Source organism: Sus scrofa, chromosome 4, assembly GCF_000003025.6.
Source record: "Sus scrofa isolate TJ Tabasco breed Duroc chromosome 4, Sscrofa11.1, whole genome shotgun sequence".
NCBI classification, from domain to species: Eukaryota; Metazoa; Chordata; class Mammalia; order Artiodactyla; family Suidae; genus Sus; species Sus scrofa.
Window position 1 is genome coordinate 20,373,940 of NC_010446.5, and position 23,125 is coordinate 20,397,064.

Genomic DNA, 23,125 nt, shown 5'->3' on the forward strand with positions numbered 1-23,125 from the left:
TGCAGTGAACCACTCAGAAATCTCCAAAGTTCCTTCCAACAAATAGCAGACTGAGTAATGGCCATTCAGAGATACAGATCCTAGTCCCTGGAACCTATACATGTTTACCTTACGAGGAGAAAGGATTTTACAGATGCGATTAAGTTAAGGATCTTCATAGAGATTTTCCAGCATTTGTGGTCGTTGCTGTCTTTTTAGGGCCACACCCACAGCATATGGAAATTCCCAGACTAGAGGTCAAATTGGAGCTGTAGCTTCCAACCTGCAATGCAGGATCCGAGCCGCATCTGTGGCCTGCCCCGCAGCTCATGGCAGTGCTGGATACTTAACCCACTGAGCAAAGCCACAGATGCATCCTCATGGATATTAGTTGGATTGTTACCCCTGAGCCACAACAGGAACTCTATCCACCATTATTTAAATGGGCTCTAAATCAGATCATGTGTCCTTATGAGTGAGAGAGACAGGATGAGATTTCGCACACTGAAGAGGAAAAGTGATGTGGCAATAGAGGCAGAGGTAGAGCAATGTGGCCACAAGCAAAGGAATGCTGGCAGCCAACAGGGGCTAGAAGTATCAAGGAATTCTCCCCTGGAGCCTCCAGAGGAGGTGTGAGGAGGTGTGGCCCTGACGACATCTTGACGTCAGCCCACCGACACTGCTGTTGAACTCTGGCTTCCAGAACTATGAGGAATAGATTCTGTTGCTTGGAACCCCTGTATTTGTAATGTGTTAAGGCAACTGTTGAAAACTGAGACACTGCTCTCTAAGTCTGCTGTCAGTCACCCGTTCTCACTGCCCATCTGCTCAGCAAAGCTTGGCACCTGTCTGTCTTTGAGGCTACAGGAAGGTGAAGTGATCATTTAGTCTTGAGTTTGTCTTCCTTGGCTGGCATCTCTCTGGTCAACACCAATGAAATGCCACCTCTTCCCTGTGCTACATTCAGTTTCTCATAGTTGGTGGTGTCCTGTCTGAGAGTCAGGTTCCAGCCAAGTCTCTTGCATTGGAAAAGGCAGCAACTTAACAACCTCAACGTCCTCAGTATGTGCATAAAGAAGACAACATTCAGGAGTTCTCGTCGTGGCTCAGCAGGTCATCTGACTAGTTTACACGAGGACGAGGGTTCGATTCCCAGCCTCACTCAGTGGGTTAAGGATCTGGCATTGCCATGAGCTATGGCGTAGATCGCAGATATGGCTCGGATCTGGCATTGCTGTGCTGTGCATAGGCCAGAAGCTACAGCTCCAATTTGACCCCTAGCCTTGGAACCTCCATATGCCACAGATGCGGTCCTTAAAGGAAAAAAAAAAAAAAGACAACATTCATCTATTGGCTCTAAGCATCTACGCATATTCATGCATTCAGTATTTCTTGAGTGTTACTGTGCACCAGCAGGTGGGCAAAGGTAGGGCATGTGTGACAGTGGAGAACCTCCCGGGAAAGGTACTTACGGAGCTGGCATTGCGTTAGACCGTACTTAGCAAGGCTTTTGTGTATATGGTCAAGCTTCAACTGTGGCAATTTCTGCTTCTCCAAGATTATTAGCAGAGCATGAGATCCAGGTTTCTGCTGGGCGAACTCCCTCTTGGAATATTCCTTGACTTGAGCTTCTCCAAGGGATCCTGAGACACAGTTACAGCACCCAGACAGCTATGGGGGTTAAGCATTAGAGACCTCGAGTCATAGGAGGTCCCTCTCATTTCTCTAAATTCCACCAGGATCTGTCTGTGCTAGGTATGAAAGATTATGATACCACCCTAGCCCATGGCAGCCTCACTTCCTATTTTGACAGCCATGGCGGTGCATTGACTCACTGTTCCTCAGCTCCCTCCCCACCCCCAGTTTGTCCCCATAGAGTGACCAGAGGGATTCTTCTAACATATGAGATCATGCCCAAGTCATCCCTTACACAAAACTGTCCCCATTTAAAATAAAGTTTGGAGTTCCCATTGTGGCTCAGCAGTTAACGAACCAGACTAGTATCCATGAGGTTCAGGTTGATCCCTGGCCTTGCTCAGCAGGTTAAGGATCCAGCATTGCCGTGAGCTGTGGTGTAGGTTGCAGACACAGCTTGGATCTGGCATTGCTGTGGCTGCAGCATAGGCCAGAGGCTACAGCTCCAGTTCAACCCCTGGGAACCTCCATATACCACGGGTGCAGCCCTAAAAAAACAAAAGAAAACAAAAAGAAAAGAGTCTGAAGTCCTCACTGAGGCCTAGGACGCCAAGTGACCTGGCCCCTGCCTTCTCTTGGGCCTCATTTCCTACGTTCACATATCTTGCCTACTCTGACCTCATACCACTAGCCTTCCTGCCATCCTCGAGTTGCCTTGACACGTCTAGATGTTCCAGTGTCACCTCTTCAGAGAGGCCTTCTCTCATCACCCAAACTGCAATAGCACCGTCTCCCAGGAGTGTTCCCCGTCTATGCCTGTACATCAGCTAATTTGTACATGGCCTGCCTCTCACATGAATGGTGAGTTTCACAAAGGCAGAAGCTACCACTCTGTCTCTGTAGCTCCAGTACCCAGGATAGGCTCAGGCATACAGTAGTGCTCGGTAAATACTTAAAAAAGGAAAGGAGTCAAAGGCCCCAGGATGATCCACATGAAGGACTTTATGCTTCTTCCAACTCCAAGATCCTACGAGCCTATGAAGGGCCCAGCAGCCTAGGTCACCACAGTTGCCATTTGGAACCAGTTCGGAGTATCAGGAAATTTAGTTGGTGCTTTTTTGAGATTGGGTTGACTTTTCTCTCCTTCATCCCTCACCATGGAGGCAGCTGACCGTGGGTGGTCCAGACACCTTTGTGAGAAAAGGCAGGACTGTAAAAGCCATGCAGCACTCCTCTATTTTCTGCCTGCGGTAGCAGCCTCCTCCTTCATCTGGTGGTTACTGGACTCTTGAATAAAATCTTTACTTAATCCAGTAGTCTTGACCTGACTGATTCTTACTTAAGTCCCAGGCTAAATAGCCCAAACTCAACGACAGCTCCTTGATACCCAGACTAGTTCAGGTCACCCGTTCTGGGCCCCATATTTGCCCTTTCTTAGGATCACTCATGACACACTATAGATATTTATCATTAGCTGCCTTCCTTATCATTCTGAAGCTCCAAGAGTGACCCTGTCGCTCTTGTCTATCATTAGCCCCATGGTGAAGGACATAGTCCGTGCTCAGTAAATGTTGAATTAACAATTGCATGTTTGTGATAAGGAACGAAAAGTGACAATGTAAATTGAAAAAAAAACGCAATTGATGATTGATTACTTATCACTTCCCTGACTCACACTTGTTTGGATTCTCTTTCTTTTGTGGTCAGCGGGAGGCGGGAGGATAGGAGATGACTGGGACATTTACTCCTGTAAATGATACAGTTCTTGTGAGGAATTTTCGGAACCACAGTCTTGAATGATTCTCTAAAAACCATCCATGGAAGGCGGGAAGTCAGAAATTCCTCAGTGTACAGATCATGAGCTTTCATAGAAGTTCTCTCATATAATTTCTCAGTCGTTCTCCTGTGGTCTAAGACTTTTATTTTCTTCCAAGGAAGATAAAGCGCCACTAAAGGTATAGTAGTAAGAGGAAAAAGCACTCATGTTTTAAATATTCTTTAAGCTTTTTCTAGTTTTCCTTTCTTTCAATGGAAATAATGCAAATAGTGAGTTCCCATCATGGCTCAGCATTAATGAGCTTGACTAGAATCCATGAGGATGCAGGTTTGATCCCTGGCCTCACTCAGCAGGTTATAGATCCGGCGTTGCTGTGGCTGTGGCGTAGGCCTGCAGCTCCAGCTCCGATTAGACCCCTAGCCTGAGAACTTCATATGCTGTAGATGCAACCCTAAAAAGCCAAAAAAAGAAAAAGAAATAAACAACAGCAAGAGCATCTTCAGTCTCAGGTTTAGATAAAGCAACTTGAACAGCCAGGCATGTAAAAGATGAAATCTTGATTGGTACCATTGTGTGTAATATATCCTGTAAAATGCAGACTTGTATAAGTGATAGAGTTTTGTAACCTGTACCTTGAGCTGATGCTATTAACCCAGCCAAGCAGAAGATGACATTCTGATAGGGCTTATGTATCCATCTTGGATCAGTCAGATGCATTGATGGAAAAGTTGAAGCCAGAGGTTCTGAAGGGGCCATCCTTGTGTCTTTTTCTGCCAAGAAATTGAGCCCTGCACATGGGAATAACCCCCTCCCCCGCCTCTGACTTATTAGCATTGATGATGGACCAGCCAATATCTCAGGACTGTGTGTCTTACCAACACATCAGCAGCTCTGGCTGCTGAGTGTCCCAGCCTGTGAAACCACAGTCCAAATAATGAGGAGCAGAAAAACGGGAGGACATCTGCATTTGGGTGATGGAATGGACTTAGATACTCTGAACTTCATGGGTTATTTAACGTGATATTTGTTGTTGAGTTGAGGGCCTGTTTAAAGAGCCAGATGTCTGCTATTTGGAGGGTTATCTATGTCAGTGAACCCCAAGTCCTATACTGTGTTTCCTGAATGACACTTCAGGATCAAGTTCTGATGGCAGAATATTGGAAGGCAAGGCTGGCCTGGAAAGCTCGGGGCTCAGGCTCATGCCTCCTTAGCTCTCCACCTTTGAGTGTGCCAGTGCCCAGAAATTAAGAAAGGGATCGGAAAGGAAATCTCAAGCCAATAGTTCTTAAAAACATGTACATTCCTGTTGCAAGGCCAATTGCTGCTATAACAAAATACCACAAATTTAAATCAACCCAAAATGTGTATTGTTTTAAGCCAGACTGTGTTGTGGCTTAAAACAATACAAATTTATTACCTTAACAGTTGTAGGGATTGGAAATCCAAAATGGGTCCTACGGCGTAAAAAAATCACAGTGTTGGTAGAGCTGCACTGCTTCTGGAGGGTGTAGGAGAGAAGGCGTGTCCTTATCATTTGCACTTTGTAGTAGCCAGAATTCCTTGGCTGGTGGCTACATCACTTCAATGTCTGCTTCCATTCTCACGTCTTTTCCCTTTCTATCCACCTCTGGTTTATAAGGACCCATCATCACATCTTCTCCCTCTCTATCTTGTCTCTGGTTTATGAGGACCCATCATCACATCTTTCCCATCTCTGGCTGTCCTGTCTCCCATTTATAAGGACCCATGCGATTAGATTGGATCCACCTGGATAATGCCAGATAATCTCCCATCTCAAGATCCTTAACGAAATCCCATTTGCAATGTCCTTTTTGTCATATAAGATAACAAACTCACAGATCCAGAGATGAGCATCCATCTGCCTATCACAGAAGGCAGAACCACTTGAGTCTGTGGGTATCCTTTGCTTCCTTTCTCATGGCCGCCATGATCTGCCTGCCCTTGCCACGAGACCTCCGGTTCCCTTCCCGCCACCTCTCCTTCCTCTTCCAGATGCAGCTTTTACTGACACTTGAGACCACCACCCACGTCTACAGCTCCCTACACTCACTTCCTTGCCAGGCACTGGTCCAGGGCCAAATCGGTAGCCCTGGTTCTCATCAGTGCTGCCCATTAAATATATCTTCCTCCCCCTCCTCTTCCCAGCACATGATGGAAGCAGAGGTCATGTGTGGATCCTTGGTGAGTGGGAGGGTTCATGTGTTTAGCTCTGGCCCATCATTTGTAAGTGCATCGAGGCTGAGCATTTCAGTGATGCTATGAGACCTTCCAGCACCTCTTGTTTCCCTCTGGTACAGTGACGCACAATGTTCAGAGTGGATGGACTTGCAGTTGACCCTTAGAATAAACAGGGAATGAACCTTGTCACAGGCACTGATATTTGGGGGTTGCCTGTTACTCCAATAAGGAACCTAACTTAACCTGACTGATGCATTTAGCATTAAAGGGAGGTAGAAAATAAGTGTGAACAGCATGGGTTACTCCTAACTCGTTCTTCCCATGTGTCCTCTCCCTACTCACAGGACACATAGGCTTCCTGTTCTCAGATGAAAATGCCTGTTGACCCCACGTTCTGGATGTTGAGTTTCTTGTTTGAAATGTATACATATTCTTTTTGTTTCTGAAGCGTATACAATAGTATACCCAAAGACTTATCATGGATCACACACAGTGGACTCTGTTTATTCTTGGTCAATTGAAATGAAAAAAGAGCTGCAGGTGTGGTGACTGGGGGTGTTGTTGGGGGGAATACAGGGTGGTACTGTGGTCCTTTAACAACAGTCTTTCTCCCGCTAAACTCTCACAGTGGATGTGTGGTTATTCCCTATTCCCAGGCAAGAGTGGAAAGAATTGGGGTATTTGATGGTAAGCACAATAGCAAGGGAAGCAGGCAGACACCCCACTCCCCAGGAAAAGAAAGTAATTGAAAGGAAACTATGGCAGGGGGCCCAGGGCCCAGGATGTCTGCTCTGAGGGCGCTCACCTGCGGCTCCTTGGTTTACAGTCTTTAGCTGCCCCCGCTCACCCTTCTCCTCTGGTGCTCAGCCCTGCTGGAACCTTTGTGTTAGGCCAGTGGTTGAGATTAAGCATGACTCCCACCAGCCAGAGATGGAACTCCAGTCCCAGAGGTGCCCCAGGGAGGTGGATGCCTGCCAATTAAAACTGGAACTTTGTTTATTTTTTAGGGCTGCACTTGCAATATGGAAGTTCTCAGGCTAAGGGTCGAATCAGAGCTGCAGCTGCCAGCCTACGCCACAGCCACAGCAATGCCAGATCCAAGTTGTGTCTGTGACCTCCACCAGCTCATGGCAATGCCAGATCCTTAACCTACTGAGCAAGGCCAGGGATTGAACCCGCATGCTCATGGATCCTAGTTGGGTTCATTACTGCTGAGCTACAATGGGAACTCCTAAAACTGCAACTTTAAATGCATGTTCACAGAAACCTTATTAAACCTGAGTTAAACATTGCTGGAGTTCCTCCGCACTTAGAGTGCCTAGGTCTTCAGCTGGCTTGTCAGTGACATGGGCTCTTCTAGGCAAGCCTCAGAACCCATCACCCAGCAAAGAGCATTGTTTCTATGGAAACCTGCAATCTTGACCCACATACCCAGGTTAAAATTTTGCTGCTTTATTTAACTCAATGTACAGGTCAGTTGGGATTCCAATATTAGATAAAAATTGAGGTTCTTTTTTAAAATTTGTGGAACACTTTTTCATCCTGCTTATCTCTTCCTGTCAGCAGGCCTAATGGAGGACTCTCTGTGCCAAAGTGTCTGTGTTTAGATGGAAACTTCTGTTAGGGCAAGAGGAAGATCAGCCAAGAGGAAGATGGAACTCCTTTTCCAGACATTGCTCACTTGCTTTTCCTTTTATTTCTTGAAACCCTGCAGGGCGCGCCCTGCTGAGACTTACAGACAAAAAGCTCGAGCGAATGGGGATTGCCCAGGAGAACCTCCGGCAGCACATCCTACAACAGGTGCTCCAGCTGAAGGTGCGAGAAGAAGTCAGAAACCTACAGTTACTCACACAAGGTATCCTGCTGCTGCCTAGTGGGTGGATGGGAGGGAAGACAGGAGGAAAAAAACCACTACCGTCGTGACAGAGGGGAGCCAGGGAAAAATTGCTCCTGGTTTGCTTTGTCTTATTTTTGCAGAATTTCTTTATTTAAAAAAAAAAAAAAAAAGGATGTAGATTAAAAGTCCACTTCCCTCCTAGAACTTCTCTTTTCCATAGCTCACATAGGGAAGGATGTACAGATAAGTCATGAACGAGCAGGCAGAATTATCTGAGCTAATTTCAAGGTTACCACATATAGCTATATAGGTTGTAGGCCACACAACCCCCCAGGAGTATCATTTTCACAGATCAGGATACGATCGCACCCCCTAGAATTGTACAGTGTGCAGTCTGCCCAACTGTACAGTGCAGCCCAAGCTATTTTGGTCTGACTACCAATTCTGAGGTGGCCTTGGAATTTGAGTGATTCCATAGTTAATATGACTGTGATATAAGCGGAATTTTTGTTGGGTTTTGCTTTACTTTGCTTTTCACTGACTAATGGGAGAAAAGTATTTTAGAGGTAGGTGTCTATATGTATAAATAAGAATACACACACTCTTTAGAAATTTTGAGAATCCTATTTAGCATCTTACAAACAAAATAGAATATTTTTTTTAAATAGACTCTAGGGAATTTAAAACTGGAATATTACAACCATATAGTTCTAAACAAGAATCACTAATACTTTCAATATGTTGAGAGCACTTAAAAGCCCTATAACTGGAAGTGACAGAATAAAGCTGGCTTTGAAGAAACCTTTAAGTCATACTATGTGTAACTTGTAAGTGTAGGTAAGATTTGGTTACTGTCAACCTCTGTTGGCTATAACCCTTTATTTGTTTTGTTTTAATGCCCATTGTACAGCTGTTTTAAATGAAAGGATGATAAAATATGTATTTTTGAGAGCCTTGGGTATTTTTCAATCTGCAGGATATTGTAATTGCATGCATGCTGATATTGGAGAAACTGGGTCAGCCAAGTTTCATGTTATTGCGTTTAGATTAACCCAGTAATAGTCTGTTTGCCTAGAGGAAATAATGTACTGCCTGAAAAATGACTGCTCCAGAAGGATAAGTATAGACTTCAAGTGATATGAAAATGATATTGTTTATTTGGTATGCATTATTTGCATCAGTCTCCAGAGACTTCCAGTGGTAAATTTACAGGTATGGGTATGTTGAGTGACTGAAATGTGAATCTAACATGCTGATATATTTTTAAGTTTCTTTTAAGAAGTAAACAGAGGTCTAGGAGTTCCCGTCATGGCTCAGCAGAGACAAATCTAACATCGATGAGGACACAGGTTCAATCCTGGCCTCACTCAGTCTGAGATCTGGCATTGCCGTGAGCTGTGGTATAGGTTGCAGACGCAGCTCAGATCTGGCGTTGCTGTGGCTGTGGTGTAGGCCAGTGGGCTACAGCTCTGATTCAACCCCTAGCCTGGGAACCTCCATAGGCCGCAGGTGTGGCCCTAAAAAGAAAAAAGAGAGAAAGAAACAGAGATCCAGAAGTTCCCTGGTAGCTTAGCAGGTTAAGGATCCAGCACTGTCACTGCTGTGGCTCAGGTCACTCCTGTGTTGTGGGTTCAAGCCCTGGCACCAGAACTTTCACAAGCTGCAGGCACAGCCAAAAAAAAAAAGTAAATAGAGAGCCAAAGATTTATCACAAGAACATTCATCTTAGTGCTCTTGATAAAACTGAAAAGTTAGAAGTAACTTAGAGGTTCAGCAGTATGGGAAGAATCATATAATTCTGTTTAAATTCAGAAGCTACAATATAGTCATTGAAATTATATCTTCAAGGAATGCATGACAATGTGGAAAAGTCCTCAAGAAGTAATAGGAAGTTGGGGGAAAGGCCATATATAAAATTTTATTTTTAATAGGAGCCCAATTTTGTAACAAGAATATTTTTTATAGCACATAGAAAAGGGGATGCAAGTTGATTTATCAGTATTTTGATAATGGTTCTCTTTAGGTGGTTGGTGATTTTAATTGTTTTCTTTATATTTTTCTAAGTTTTCCAAACTTCCAAGTATAAATCCATATTACTAATATCAGAACATGCAGATAAATTTTTTAAGCTTCAGTCACAAGCGTCGTTCTGCCCACTTCTGTTTAGTGTCTGGGGTTTCCTCTGCTCTTTCATTTTCCTCCCATGGTGACATATAGAATGAGACCTGAACTCATCACATGTGCCTTAATTTTTTTCCCCCTCTGCTACTGTCAGCCTGCAGCATGTTTGCTTTGCAAAATCATTTTCTACAGCTTTCATTGCCCTAGATGCATAATATATAAGATTTTTCCTGAGATAGTACTCAACTCTATTAAGCTAAATACATGTTTGTGTTCTGGGAAGGTAATGCTAAGTTCAGCCTTTTCAATTCAGTTGTTGTCATTTTCTTCTGCTTTGAAAAGCTCTGCCTTTTGAATTCTTTCCTTGCATTCCCTTTAGAAGAGATCACGTTGTCTAGCTCTTGGGTATTTTGTCTGCACTTGTATTATCTTTTTTTATTGCTTGTCCTTTCCACGTTAATGTTCAAACTCATTTCATGTCAGACAGCCTTTGAAAATCCATAGCCTTGCTGAAGTAATGGTTTCTTTTTTCAAAAAGTGAAACAAAAATTGACACATCATACTTAGGACTAATAATAGAAATTCTAAAGACAGTTGGAGTCGCCTTAAAGTATGTGGTGTCTAAGTTTACTGTAATAAGAACAGTGACTCCATTCCACCCAAGTAAACCAAGTGGCTTAACATCTGTATCATATGGAAAGCATCAGGGGGGTGACTTGTGATTCAGGGTTGAATATTTGATGGCGCATCTCTGAAAATATTAATCAGTGGAAATAATATGCTAAATAAATATAAACCGGTGTCTTAGACTATGACTTAGGTTTTGGAAATCCCTGGGCTTTCCTTTTTAAGGGTATAACTCACCCCTCTGGTCTCTAGAGATAATATATCTTTCCCAACTCGCATGGGACTATGCCTCTGCTGTGATGTGATTCGTTTTTTGTTTGTTTTTAAGAAATATTTACCAATGGGTGCCTTTAAATGAGAGTCATTGCTTTCAAAGTAGTCTATTTTTAGGAAAGGGATTTATTTTACAAATGATTGATTAAATTCCTTATGTGTTTCCTTCTGGCTTTTGGAGGCAATGTCAAGACCCAAGCTTTAATTGAATAGCAAAAGTTGAGGACGACCCTAAATGTCCATCATTAGGAGACCAGCTAAATAAGTCATGGTACCTCCAGGCCCTGAGTATATTCTGAAGTTAGAAACACAAGACTGAAGAAGAGTAATATGGAAGGGTCTCTGAGATGCTGGGTGAAGTGGAAAAAGCAAGGTGGAGAACAAGGTATAGCATATGCTGCGGTGGCGAATCGAAGAGGGAGAAATAATCGTGTGTATCCATAAGTGCTTTGTTTACGTGGGGAAATACTGATGCACAAGAGGCTAATACAAGCTCTACCCACGGGACAGGGAAGAAGGTGAACAGAGAGGAGATGTATGCTTTATAAGTCACTTTATATACCTTGAAATGTGTGTTAACTGCTTAAAAGAACAAAGGTTTTTTTAGAAAAAAACAAGGAGAAGGAGAAAGAGTGACGTTTAGCATCAGACAGACCTGAATTTTTAATCTTGGCTCCAACACTTACTGCTGTGTTATTTCAGGGAAGTTACTTAATCTCTCTGTGTTCCAGTTTCCTAATTCCTGAAAAGTGAGATCAACAAATCGAATCACCTCATAGGGACGTTGTAAGAATGAAAGGAGCCAAAATACATACACCGCTCAGTGCCATGTGACACTAAGTACAGAACATAGCTAGCAGGCAGTAATAGAAGCCACAAAAGTAAATCAACCTCAGTGATTTATAACCAAGCCTTATTTTTGTAATATCCTTTATTGAGATACTATTCACAGGACTTGAAATTTTCCCACTTAAAGGGTAAATTCAGTTGTTTTTAGTACAGGTACAGAGTTGTGCAACCATCACCAGAATTAATATCAAAACACTTTCATCATCTGCAAAAGAAACCTGGTACCCATTAAAAGTCATTCTCCATTTCCTCCCAATATCCTTTTAACCACCAGCCCTTAGAAACAATAATCTGCTTTCTGTCTATTTGCCTATTCTAGACATTCCCCATGGATGAAATTATTCAATACGTGGTCTCTTGCAATTGGCTACTTTCCTTTGGAATGACATTTCTTATGTTCACTCATGTTCTGAGCATGTGTCAATATTTCTTTTTATTGCCAAATAATGATCATATGAGTGATCACGTTTTACTTATCCATTTATCAGTGGATGGACATTTGGATTGTTTCTGAATCTTGGTTATCATTAGTAATGTTGTTTTGAACATTCTTGCATAAGTTTTTGCGCAGACCTGTTTTCATTTCTCTTGAGTATATACCTGAGCATGAAATTTCTGAGTCATATGGTAACTGCATGTGTGACCACTAGAGGAGCTGTCAGATTGTTTTCCAAAGCAGGTGCATCAGTTAATATTCCCACAAGCAGCATATGAGGGTCTCCATTTCTCCATACTCTTTGCCAACGGTGGTTATTGTCTATCTTTTTTGCTATAAGCATTCTCATAATGTGTAGAGTGGTATGTCATGGTGCTTCTGATTGGCATTTCCCTGATGGCTAATCATGTTGAGAACCTTTTCTAGTGTTTATTGGCCATTTGTGTATCTTCTCTGAATAAACATCTGTTTGGATCCTTTACTCATTTTTCAATTAGGTTATTTGGTTTTCTTCAAGCTTCATCTTGGACCCACCATGTTTCACCAAGCTTGAGACTTGTGAAGTTATTTATAAGATCTAAAGCTAAATACTGGAGTTCTCTGGTAGCCTAGCAGTTAAGGATTCAGTGTTGTCCCTGCTGTGGCTTGGGTTCAGTCCCCGGCCCAGGACCTTCTGCATGCTGTGGGCATGGCCAAAAAGAAAAATTTAATTTAAAAATAAAACAATATAAAGCTGAATATTTGACTGCCACTTCTTAAGAGGAACTCCATCTTCAAAGGATGAAGTCTTGTCCCCACTGGAGGCATTCAAAAAAAAAAAAAACCTGCTGCACACTTGGAAATCAACGCCAAACAAATGAATAAATGAAACAGATGAATGAATTCTAAAGATTTTTCTCTCATGGAAACAGCATTCCTGTGGATGAAGAACTTATGCACATATCCCATCAGTTATATCAGTTTGTAATCAGACCTCCACTTTAGATACACCCATCTCAAAGCTCCTTCCACCATGTTTCTAGAGGCAATAATCTAATAGATAATCAAGCCTAATTTTCCAATTTTTGATTCATGTTTTAAAACTTGTCTCATGCTTTTCATTCTACACCAGTCATTTTCACTCAGTCGGCTAGGAGCCCCATGATAGCAATAGGCCCAAGACTGTTACAAGTGGCCGGGGGGGGGGGGGTGCTCCAGCCAGCCACTATGGGTTATTGGAACACAGGGAAGATGGAGTCTCTGCCCTCCTTTTTCTTGCAATCCTCCTTCTGGAGACCAACCAAAGACAAAAACTATAAAGTATTTAAAAAATATGTGTAGCAGATCCATAGTAAATACATCAGTTTAGAGACACCATCAATGATTCATGACAAAAATTCCTGAAATGGCTCGTTATCTAAAGCCAGAATGATCCTTCAGCTAAAATACCAGCCCCTGATTTCCATGTCTCTATTCACAAGGGCCCTATAATTACTGGACATTTGCAAGCACCACAATCAATGTTTGGCCCTGCTTTATTGTTTTTCTCTTTGGTGCCTTTGAGCTGGGTCCTTCCTCCATGCAGCTTTTCGGTCTTCTGTGTCCTGTCCATGGAGTGGCCAGGATGTCTATCTTGGCCAGGTGGTCTTGCTTGCTCACATGTTCCTGCAAGAAGTTCGGCCGTGTCAGGGCACCTCCGGCTGACTTTTGGAAAATGCAGTACAGAGCTGGAAACATCATTATTATACTTTTCCTTTTGCTTGGTTCATGAGAGACAGGAGGAAAAAAAAGTTGCCTTATGTAACACACAGAAGTAGTGCAAATTATTTTGGGATCCGTCAGATTAATCTATAATCAAGCATATGCGGGACATCCTTAGCTCTTTCATGCTGGGTGGTATTTCTAAGAAGAAAAACATCCCAGAGATACGGAAAGTTATTTTTCATATAGCTAATGAGTATTAAATGTTTACTATATGCAAAGCGATGCACTAATTGTCCCATCAACTCTTGACATTTACCCTACCATAATCAGGACTGTGGTTAGCCTCAATTTACATATGGGGAAATGGAGCACAGAGAATTTAAATAACAGACCCAATGGCAGATAGCTGTTAAAAAGCATAGTACAGGTCTGTCTGTCTCCACAGCAGTCTTTTATCCATTACACTTCATCACCGCTGATCTGTCAAATGAGGATATTAATTCCTATTTCATGGCAATGATGTGAGGAATACATGAGGTTTTGTGTGGAAACTATATAGCATGGCATATTCTAGGAAGGTAGGTTGGCAGACTTATTCTCTAAAGAGTGTTTTAGACTCTGCAGTCCGTATAGTGTCTGTTGTAAGTAACCACTCCATCATGGGAGAGCAAACACAGACAATCTTAAATTAACTGTGTGAAGTAAACCAATAAAACTTTATTTACAAGCACAATTTCTGGGCCATACATTGTGAATCATTTTTTACAAGGTCAAAAAATGTAAACTTATGACATCATCAGCAAGATCATTTTTTTGTAAACAACAGGGTCCTACAAGTACAAGGAACTATATCCAATCTCCTGGGATAGACTCTGATAGAAAATAATATTAAAAAAGAATGCGTGTATATATATATATGGCTGAGTCACTTTGCTGTACAGCAGAAATTGGCACAACGTTGTAAGTCAACCATAATTTTAAAAATTTAAAAACTAAAGAAGAGTGGATAAACAAAAGGGTCCCCCTGTATAAAACAGGGAATGGTATTCAATACCCTATAGTAAGCCATAATGGAAAAGAAAAAAGGTTATTTTTTTTATTCCTAGTATCTTCCCTTTCGAGCTGAAAATCCTTCCCTCTAACCCAGGGACACTATAATACGGTGCTGCTCTTGGGACATCTCTTCCAATGTCTTTTTTTCTTTTTAGGTCCACACTTTCAGCATATGGAAGTTCCCAGGCTCGGGGTCGGATCGGAGCTGTGGCTGACGGCCTACACCACAGCCACAGCAATGTGGGATCCAAGCTGTGTTTGTGACCTACACCAGAGCTCACAGCAACGCCAGATCCTTAGCTCACTGAGTGAGGCCAGGGATTGAACCTGTGTCCTCAAGGGTAAATTCAAGCAGTAGAAAGCAATGTTCCAACTGGAGGATAAGCTAAATGAAGACAGTCAACGCTGCCATCTTCAAAGGCCTTTTTAATTAGTGCCGACAAAATGCAAAAAAAATCAAGAATATGATTGTTTACCAAGGCCAGTTATAGCTCATTAAACATTAGTGTTTCCCGTTGTCCAAATATATGTGTCAAATTTCAGTTGTGAATTAGATGGCCAGATGGACTTTTCCAAAGCTCCATCTTATGGAACAGCACAAATTAGAAACACTACTTTCTAATCCAAGAAGACTTTTCAGAACCATGTGTACAGACTGAGTATTTTAGTCCAGTCACCCCCACAGTGATACTTCAGCAACTGAAGTAGGCCATCTGAACTAGAATAGGCCATCTGGTCCACCTCCTTGCTTAAAGAAGGAAGTCTTTGTAGAGCATTGCAGTAGACTCTTTGAGAAACTTTCTAATCTCATTTTACAGATTTGGGCACCAAGACCCCAAGAGGGTTAGAGGGTAGTCCATGATTACACAGCTAGTCAGTGGCAGAACTGAAACTGGATTCCAGTTCTCTTAATTCCCAGGCAGGTGTTCTTCTCTCTCCTTGTTTTTAATAAAATATACTTTACATTCAGTAAAATTTACCATTTTTAGTGTACAGTTCTGCAGATTTTAACAAGTACATACAGTTGTATAACCATTACCCCAGTTGAGATATAAAAGTTCCATAACTCAAAAAACTGCTGCTCCTGGCATCCCCTTCTTCTCAAGACCTCTCCTTACCCCCAGTCTCTGGAAGTCACTGTGTTCTGTTCCTATAGTTTTGCCCTTTCCATAATGTCATATAAAGGGAAGAGCTTCTTTCACTTGCTATAATGCAGAGACTTATCAAAGCTGAGGGTGTGTGTCACTAGTTCCTTCACTTTGATTGTTTAGTATTGACTCGGGATGGATATACCACAGTTTGTTTATCCCTTCCCCATTTGAAGGACATCTGGGTTGTTTCCAATTTTGGCAAATGCTAATAAAACTACTGAAAGCATTCACATACAGGTGTTTATATAAACGTCAGTTTTCATTCATTAGATAAGTACTGAGAGGTGGGATTGCTGGATTGTATCATAATTATACATTTAATTTGATAAGAAACTGCCAGACCAGTATTCTTCTGATTTTAAAAAAATAGTAATAAAAAGAATAACGACATTGGAGACTGGCTTTAGTACATATAAAAATATTGGAGGTTTTCTGAAAATCATTACACCATTACAGAAGTCCTCCCTAGCATTGCTTGGAGCCACCATTATTTTAAGAAGGCCCTGCTTCCCTGGGCATATCTAGTAAATTGTCTCAAAGCAAGTTCAGGTTAAACATGTCTACAGTGCACACAATACAAAAAATTAGCATCTATGTACAGGCAATAGGTCATGGTTTTCCCCAGTTGTCATTGAGAAGTAAGTACTTCTTTTGTCTCTTTTCTGAGGAAGAAAGTCTAATACTTCCAGCTCCTGGGAGAGAAAACATGAGCCAATCATATTCCCTTATATGCATACATGAGGTATGTCTAATAGCCCTTTCTAGTATCTCTCAAATCATACTATACACACATCCAGGCTTCTCCATATGTGTTATTCAGCTCTGTCACTGGTGTTATAAATCTGATGCTCACACATCAGTTCTCTTCCTGCTTGGCTCTTCTGCTTTGTCATTGGATAGCAGTCAGCTTTTCCTCCTTGGTGCTCCTCTAGTTCATGGGCCTTGTAATGACTCTCTCGGTTCCATTCTCTTTCTAATGGCTCTTCCTCAGGCTGGTAACACACCACCCTCCTCCGCCACTCCGCCAATGTTCATGCCCCTGGGGACAGGTTCTCCTGCCTCTTCTCATCTTGCATGCTTCCTGGAGGATTGCACCCACTCCCGTTGCTTTAATCACCCCCTACTTCAGAGTTACTCTCAAATGCATGTTAGGCCTCTATGAAGCTTCAGTTCCTCACTTTAATATCCCTGTGAACCTCGAATATTCCACTGACATCTCAAGTTAAAAATATCTAAAGTCAACTCCATCGTCTTATTCACACCTCCCCACCCTCTTCTTCTCTCTGTGTTTCCTCTCAAGGTTATTAATGCTTGATGCATTCCATCACCTAGCAAAGAAGGTTCAGAGTCACCTGTGATTACTTCTTTCCACTCCCCACTTACATGTCATCAGTGACCAAATCCTTTGAAATCTGCTTGTAAAATGGCTTTCCAGTCTTTCCCTGCCTCATCCACACCCTTGCTGCTGTGTTAAATTATCCCTCTCTGGCTCTTTCCCAAGCCATTAGAATAACCTACTAGTTATTCTTTGATCTCTAGTCTCTGCCCTGCCCCATTCATTCTCCTTTTAATTAACTTCCTACTCCTGCTGCCAGAGTTAATTTAAATATATTTCTGATGACCTTTTTTCCTCCTTAAAACATTTGATGGCTCCCAGTTGCCTACAGAATAATTCTTTAGCATTCCATAGGAAGCCATTTGAAAGCAATTCATAGGTGTATTAACTTTGGGCAAGTTACTTGTCAGAGATTAAGATTCGCTAGTTGTAAAAATGGGGGTAGGATCCATTTCACAGGGTTGTTGTCCGTGGTGTAATAATACTCATGAAAAGACCAAGGCATAAGGAGATATCACCTCTTCTGAGAAGCCGTGCCCATCTCTCAGGCAGAAGCAGTCATTCTCTCTTCTTTATCACTAAGCACTTTGTTCACACTAATTATCTATTCTTTACACAGTATCCATTGATTATCTATTTGTTCTCCCAGCCAATGAGCAATAGGCTCTGTGTTAGGTACTAGGGATAAAAAGGAGCATCCAGAAGTTCCCACTGTGGTGCAGTGGCTTAAGACTCCAACTGCAGCAGCTCAGGTCACTGCAGAGGCATGGGTTTGATCCCCAGCCCCTTACAGTGGGCTAAAGGATCCAGTATTGCCGCAGCTGCGGCATAGGTTGCACCTATGGCTCAGATTCAGTCCCTGGCCCAGGAGCTTCCATACTTCCTTATACCATGGGTGCAGCCATGAAAAATTAAAAAAAAAAAAAAAAAAAAAAAAGGATCACCCAGTCTAGCAGTGAGGAAAGGACATGTATGCCATTGTAGAGATACAGAGATGCATAGTGACAGCATAGAACTAGAACTTAAACTCATCTGGGAATTGGGGATGGGAGAGGGATAAAGGAAGATTTGCTGAAGGTGTAGTTCACAGACTAGATCTTAAAAGGATAAAAGTTTTAACAGATGGACATGGGTTGGCTTGAAGCAGGAGCAGCTGCTTGTCTAAGGGCATGGTGACCTGGTGTCTCTTTTGTCTCCCCTGCAGAACATGGCAACCTCAGTGTCCTCTGACTTTGCTGGGGTTTCCTGCCTCCTAGCACAGTGTCTACAGAAAGTGGATCCTCTGTTTATTGTTGCTGATTTAAGTGTAATTGTTGCCCTGTTCTCTTATTTACCAGCTCTATTTCATATTCAGTGGCATCTCAAAACAGTGAATGCAATATCCTTTTTTTAAGGGATTTGTAATGAACGAGAATAGCTACAAAGCCACTTTGCATTATCCATGAGCAAATTGCCCAGAATCTTTTATTTGTTTGTGATTTTTTTATATTGACCTGACTGGTAAAGATGACCGCAGTGGCTCTTAAATGTATATACCTTTGTCAAGGGCTCTTAAATGTATATGCTACTCCACCTACCTTGAGTTGTTTTGCTTAATATTTTCTAGACTTCAGTGTTCTCCTGAGTGACACTGTCAACTGAGTGTAGAATGAAGCTTTTCTCCTAAAACCCAGTTAATTGCCCCAGGGGTCACGGTGGATGAGGATGTTGAATGAATCATTTTATAGGATTGTGAGCAGATGATTCCTCTGGCATCAGGGTCTTTCATTACCACTTTTTCAGTTGGTGTTATTTGATTATTCCCTACCAACCACACATCCCTTCCCAGCTGCCTCCAGGACAGCACTTCTTCAACCCACTACCTTCTCAAGCTTTCCCCCAATGCATTTAAATGTCTTCATACCCTATTGCACAAATATTTCTAATTTTATCAGGTCTTTGAGCCTTAAGAGAAATCCTCATTGGTATAAGCTTCATATGTAGAGATCTAAGCACAGACTTCTTTGCAGATTATTAAGAAGCTCACCTGTCAGGCAGTTCAGCAGTAGGGTTGGAATTGTCACAGATACACCCTAGCTAGTGTCCACTCCTATTCCATTTTCATCCTGGGCAAGTTCATTCAAGAAAGTGTTTTATCTGTACTGAGGCTTGCAGTGGACTCTTGCTCCTTATCTGTTGCAGTCTTCATGGTAGAAAAATACCTGCTCGTTCCAGTGCCCTGATGGTCCCTCTCACTGCAGTATGGTAGATGTGTTCACACATCTTTCTAGCTTGGGCACTGCTCTATCAGGAATTACCATTGTCATTACTTCCTCACAACCCAATGTTCTAAGGCATTTTTTGCATGGTGAAGAGCAATCATTAGGGAACCCCAGAGACTCCAAATGCTTCATGTCTGCCTTGGCAGGAATCACCAACCTCATTTTTTTTTTAAACTATTGACACTTTACATTAAATGTTTGTTCTAAATGAAATTAAAAATACATTTGCTGTCTCTGATTTGGACAATTCAAGATGGCCATGAGATTGCATTGTTATGTCATCTTGTGCTCTGACTATGGATTTGGAGAATTTCGAATGACTGATATTGCATTGGAGAAAGATGACATCTAGGTTTTCCAGCACTGACATGGGTTCGTTTCTTTGAGGTAAGTCTAGATGCTACCATCTGGGCTCTATGATGTTCAAATCTCCTGCGGGCTTTTAGAAAGGTAATTGCAGTAGGACAATGGCATGTGGAGCCGATGAGAGAAAATCAAATCCATTTTCAAGGATGCTCTGAGCTGTTTTGGCTTTTCTAAGAAGAAATAGGGAAATATGCCTTCTATGGGCTTGAGAACTTGTCCGTGCTGTTGTATATGATCTACTTTCTCTGTAGCTTTTTTCTTTAGGGCAACCAATCCTCAGTGCCTGGCGTAAGGCTCTAGACAGGGTAGATGTTCAAGGTTCTTCTCTCATCCAAGTTTCTCCGGGCCAATTCCAGAAGGCACCACATGCACCACTGTACTGTCGATGGCCCAGCCTTGTGCCCCAGCCAAGAATTAAAATCTTCTGTCCCCTGAAAGAACCCCTCCATTCTTAGTATCCCTTTTTGTTTGTTTATCCCTTTATAGTAGAATTTGCACCATCCACTAGTAATTCATCTTTAAAAAGTTTACTGCGATCCTACTACAGATGGACCCAGCACGATATGCTCTGTGTTAGGGATACAGGGAGGTATATGCCTATCCATGACTGTGAAGTCAAAGAGACAGGAGGAGTAACACAGGTAAATGTAGAATTCTAGGATCCAGGAGGAAGGGCATCTGATTTAAAAGGAATGTATCAGGAAGATTTCCAAGAGAAAGTGACCTCTGAACTGAGCCAGGTGTTACAGTGTGTTTCTCTTGAATCATCAAGCAAATGTAAAACTGCCAAGGTGATAAGAGCCTTGGAGAGGCACACCTTGCCCTAAAAGCAGGTTTACTAACAAATCGTGGATTTACTACTGGGTGCCTGCTATGTGTCAGCCTTTTTACTGGGTGTTGGGGGAACTCACCAAGCTAGATGGACACAGTTGTCACCAACATGGATTTTATGATTTAATGGGGAAGGTACTCATCAAAGAGTCGTTAACATGACAAGTGATGTGAAAGGGGATGTTTGTTATGCCTGGGAGTGAGTCAGCAGAGGGAATTCCCTGATTCTGAAGGATCAGGAAAAGCCTCCCTCAGGAAGCTGAGATCTGAAAGAGGAAGAAGCATTACCCAGGGCAAGTGGGACTTCAGAAGATGTCCCTTGGGAGGGAACAGCCTGTGGTGAGGTCGGGGTAGAAGAGGAAGCTTGGTGCGTTCTGGCGACAAGAAGAAGGCTAGCTTGATGAGAGAGCAGGGAGTAAGAAGGGAGGCAAGCCAGCTGGAGGTGAGGCTAGAAAGGGACCCAGGGGTGATGCGAATGCTCTGTCTGTTGGGTGAAGGGATGGCGAGACCGTGGGGAGACCCTGAAGGGTACGGGGCCAGAGCCATCCTGGTCAGATTTGTGTGTCCGAAGAAGAGACGATGCCCTGGAGAAGGACAAGACAGGGGGCTGGACACCCAGCAGGAGGCTGCAACATTGACCCGTGCAGGAGATGACAGCAGCCTGAATGAGGATGGTCGGAAGTGGGGGTGGGGGAGTGAACTCAAGAGACAAGGCAGCCTGGGGCGGTTGACAGAGAAACAGCCAACGAGGGGATCATCAGGCATCAGCCTTCCCTTCTCTGCACCACGGTCCCCTCCCCAGGTCCATGGCCTCCCTGCCATGGGCTTGCTTCTTCAAAATGTAGATTTCTGGACCCTACCCTGGAACTGTCAGGTTGGGCTCTCCAGCCTAGGCAGCAGCATTTTTCACAGCTTCATCCCCAGGTGACACTCACTCATGAGAGCTTGAGGGCCACCGCCCAGCACAGTGTAGATTCAGCCCACACAGTCCACCAGCACTCAGCCCTCTGGAGCATCAGAGTAAAACCCCCGTTGGGTTTAGCGAGCTTGTTTATCATAACTCAGAGGGAGGCGTCAGCCCTTGGAGTGCATGAGGGTGTCTCACCTTAAAGCCCAGATGCAATGGAGCCCCTCTAACACGCTCACCTGTCCTGGCAGGTAGCATCCCTGAGACCTAAGGACGTGGCCCTTTCTCCACAGTTCTCAGGAGACACCACCACTGGCATCCCTCATCGCCTCCCTGCAGACAAAATAGAAAGCCCTCTTGGGCGGTCCCACAGGGCCATGGAGAAAGTACATTACACGGAGCCTCCACCATTGCCTCTGCGAGGCAGGTATCAGGGCAGAGCTGCCATGGTGGGACCTCCTGTTAAGCTAGAAGAGGGGAAGAGAGAAAGAGTACTCGCCTCAGCTCCACGGAGAGCAGTTTAGGTATTCATAACTGAAACCGTGGTGGTTTCGGAGTTTGGCTGACATTTTCAAAATCATTAATACTGAACGTTAGCATTAGATACTATTTTATTTCTGTACAAAGGCACAGATTACCAGTGTATCACAGAGGGGAGGTCAGGAGCTAGCATTGATTGTGCGCCTGTTGGCACATTTGGCATGTTAAATTCCATATTTAGGCCATACGATAATTTTGCAGGGTAGATCACAGGAACCCTGTTCCACAGGTAAAGAAACAGGCCTGGAGAGCTGCAGTGGGACACAGTTTAAAAGTGGGTATATAGGAGTTCCCGCTGCAGTGTAGCAGGTTAAGGATCCAGCATTGTCTCTACAGCAGCTTGGGTTGCTGTTGAGGCATTGGGTTCAATCCCTGGCCCAGGCATAGTGGGTTAAAGATCTGGCATTGCTGCAGCTGTGGTATGGGTCATAGTTGTGACTTGGATTCGATCCCTGACCCAGGAACTTCCATATGCCACAGGTGTGGCCAAGATAAAATAAAAAGTGGGTATACAGGGTTCTTCATAGAAATAGAACCAATAGGAGATAGATATATGGGAGGTACATATATAAGCCAGGGTAGAGAGGGTGGGAGAGAGATGCATTGATTGATTGATTGTTCGATTGATTATAAGGAATTGGCTCCCATGATTATGCGGGCTAAGAAGTCCCAAGATCTGCAGTCAGCAAGCTGGAGACCCAGCAGAGCCAGTGGTGTAGTTCCAGGCCGAAAACTGGCTGAAAACCCAAGAAGAGCCAGTGTTTTGGTTTAAGTCCAGGGACAGGGAAAGAAATCCCAGCTCAAGGCCGTCAGACTGGAGGGGTTCCCTTTCCTTAAGGGTGGATCAGCCTTTTGTTCTATTTGCCTTTGACTGCTTGGTTGAGGCCCACCCATGCTGGAGAGAGCAATCTGCTTTCCTGGGCTACCTATTCAGATGTTAATCTCATCCAGAAACACCCTCATAGCCGCACTCAAAAATAACATTGACAAATATCTGAGCACCCCACGGCTCAGTCACGTTGACACAGAAAATTAATCACCACAGCGGGTAAGATAACTAGTTGTCTCCAAAACCAATACCCTTTCCTTCTGACCTGCCTGCCTGCTGTGCAGCATCTCTTCTTCCAAAGGTGCAGTTTTTCCTTTTTTTAAAAACTCGTGATGCCGATGCACTTTTCAGCGTTAATGCTTGAGACTGTTCAAGTAAAAGGTTTCTCTTAATAGCTTGCTCATCACACATCGTTATCACTTTCCATCCCCCGTT

General features: G+C 43.2%; 1 protein-coding gene across 7 annotated transcripts in view; it reads left to right on the forward strand.

The window, feature by feature from the left end:
- SAMD12 (sterile alpha motif domain containing 12) overlaps nt 1-23,125 on the forward strand; it is a 427,167-nt gene that overhangs the window by 230,326 nt on the left and 173,716 nt on the right. For 6 of the 7 annotated variants that reach the window (XM_021090580.1, XM_013996531.2, XM_021090576.1 and 3 more), the window contains one exon: nt 7,305-7,445. In XM_021090580.1, the coding sequence (XP_020946239.1) occupies nt 7,305-7,445 (141 nt within the window). Of the gene's footprint in view, nt 1-7,304; nt 7,446-12,230; nt 22,260-23,125 lie in introns of those variants that run through there. The other variant, XM_021090577.1, reaches the window with a different exon arrangement.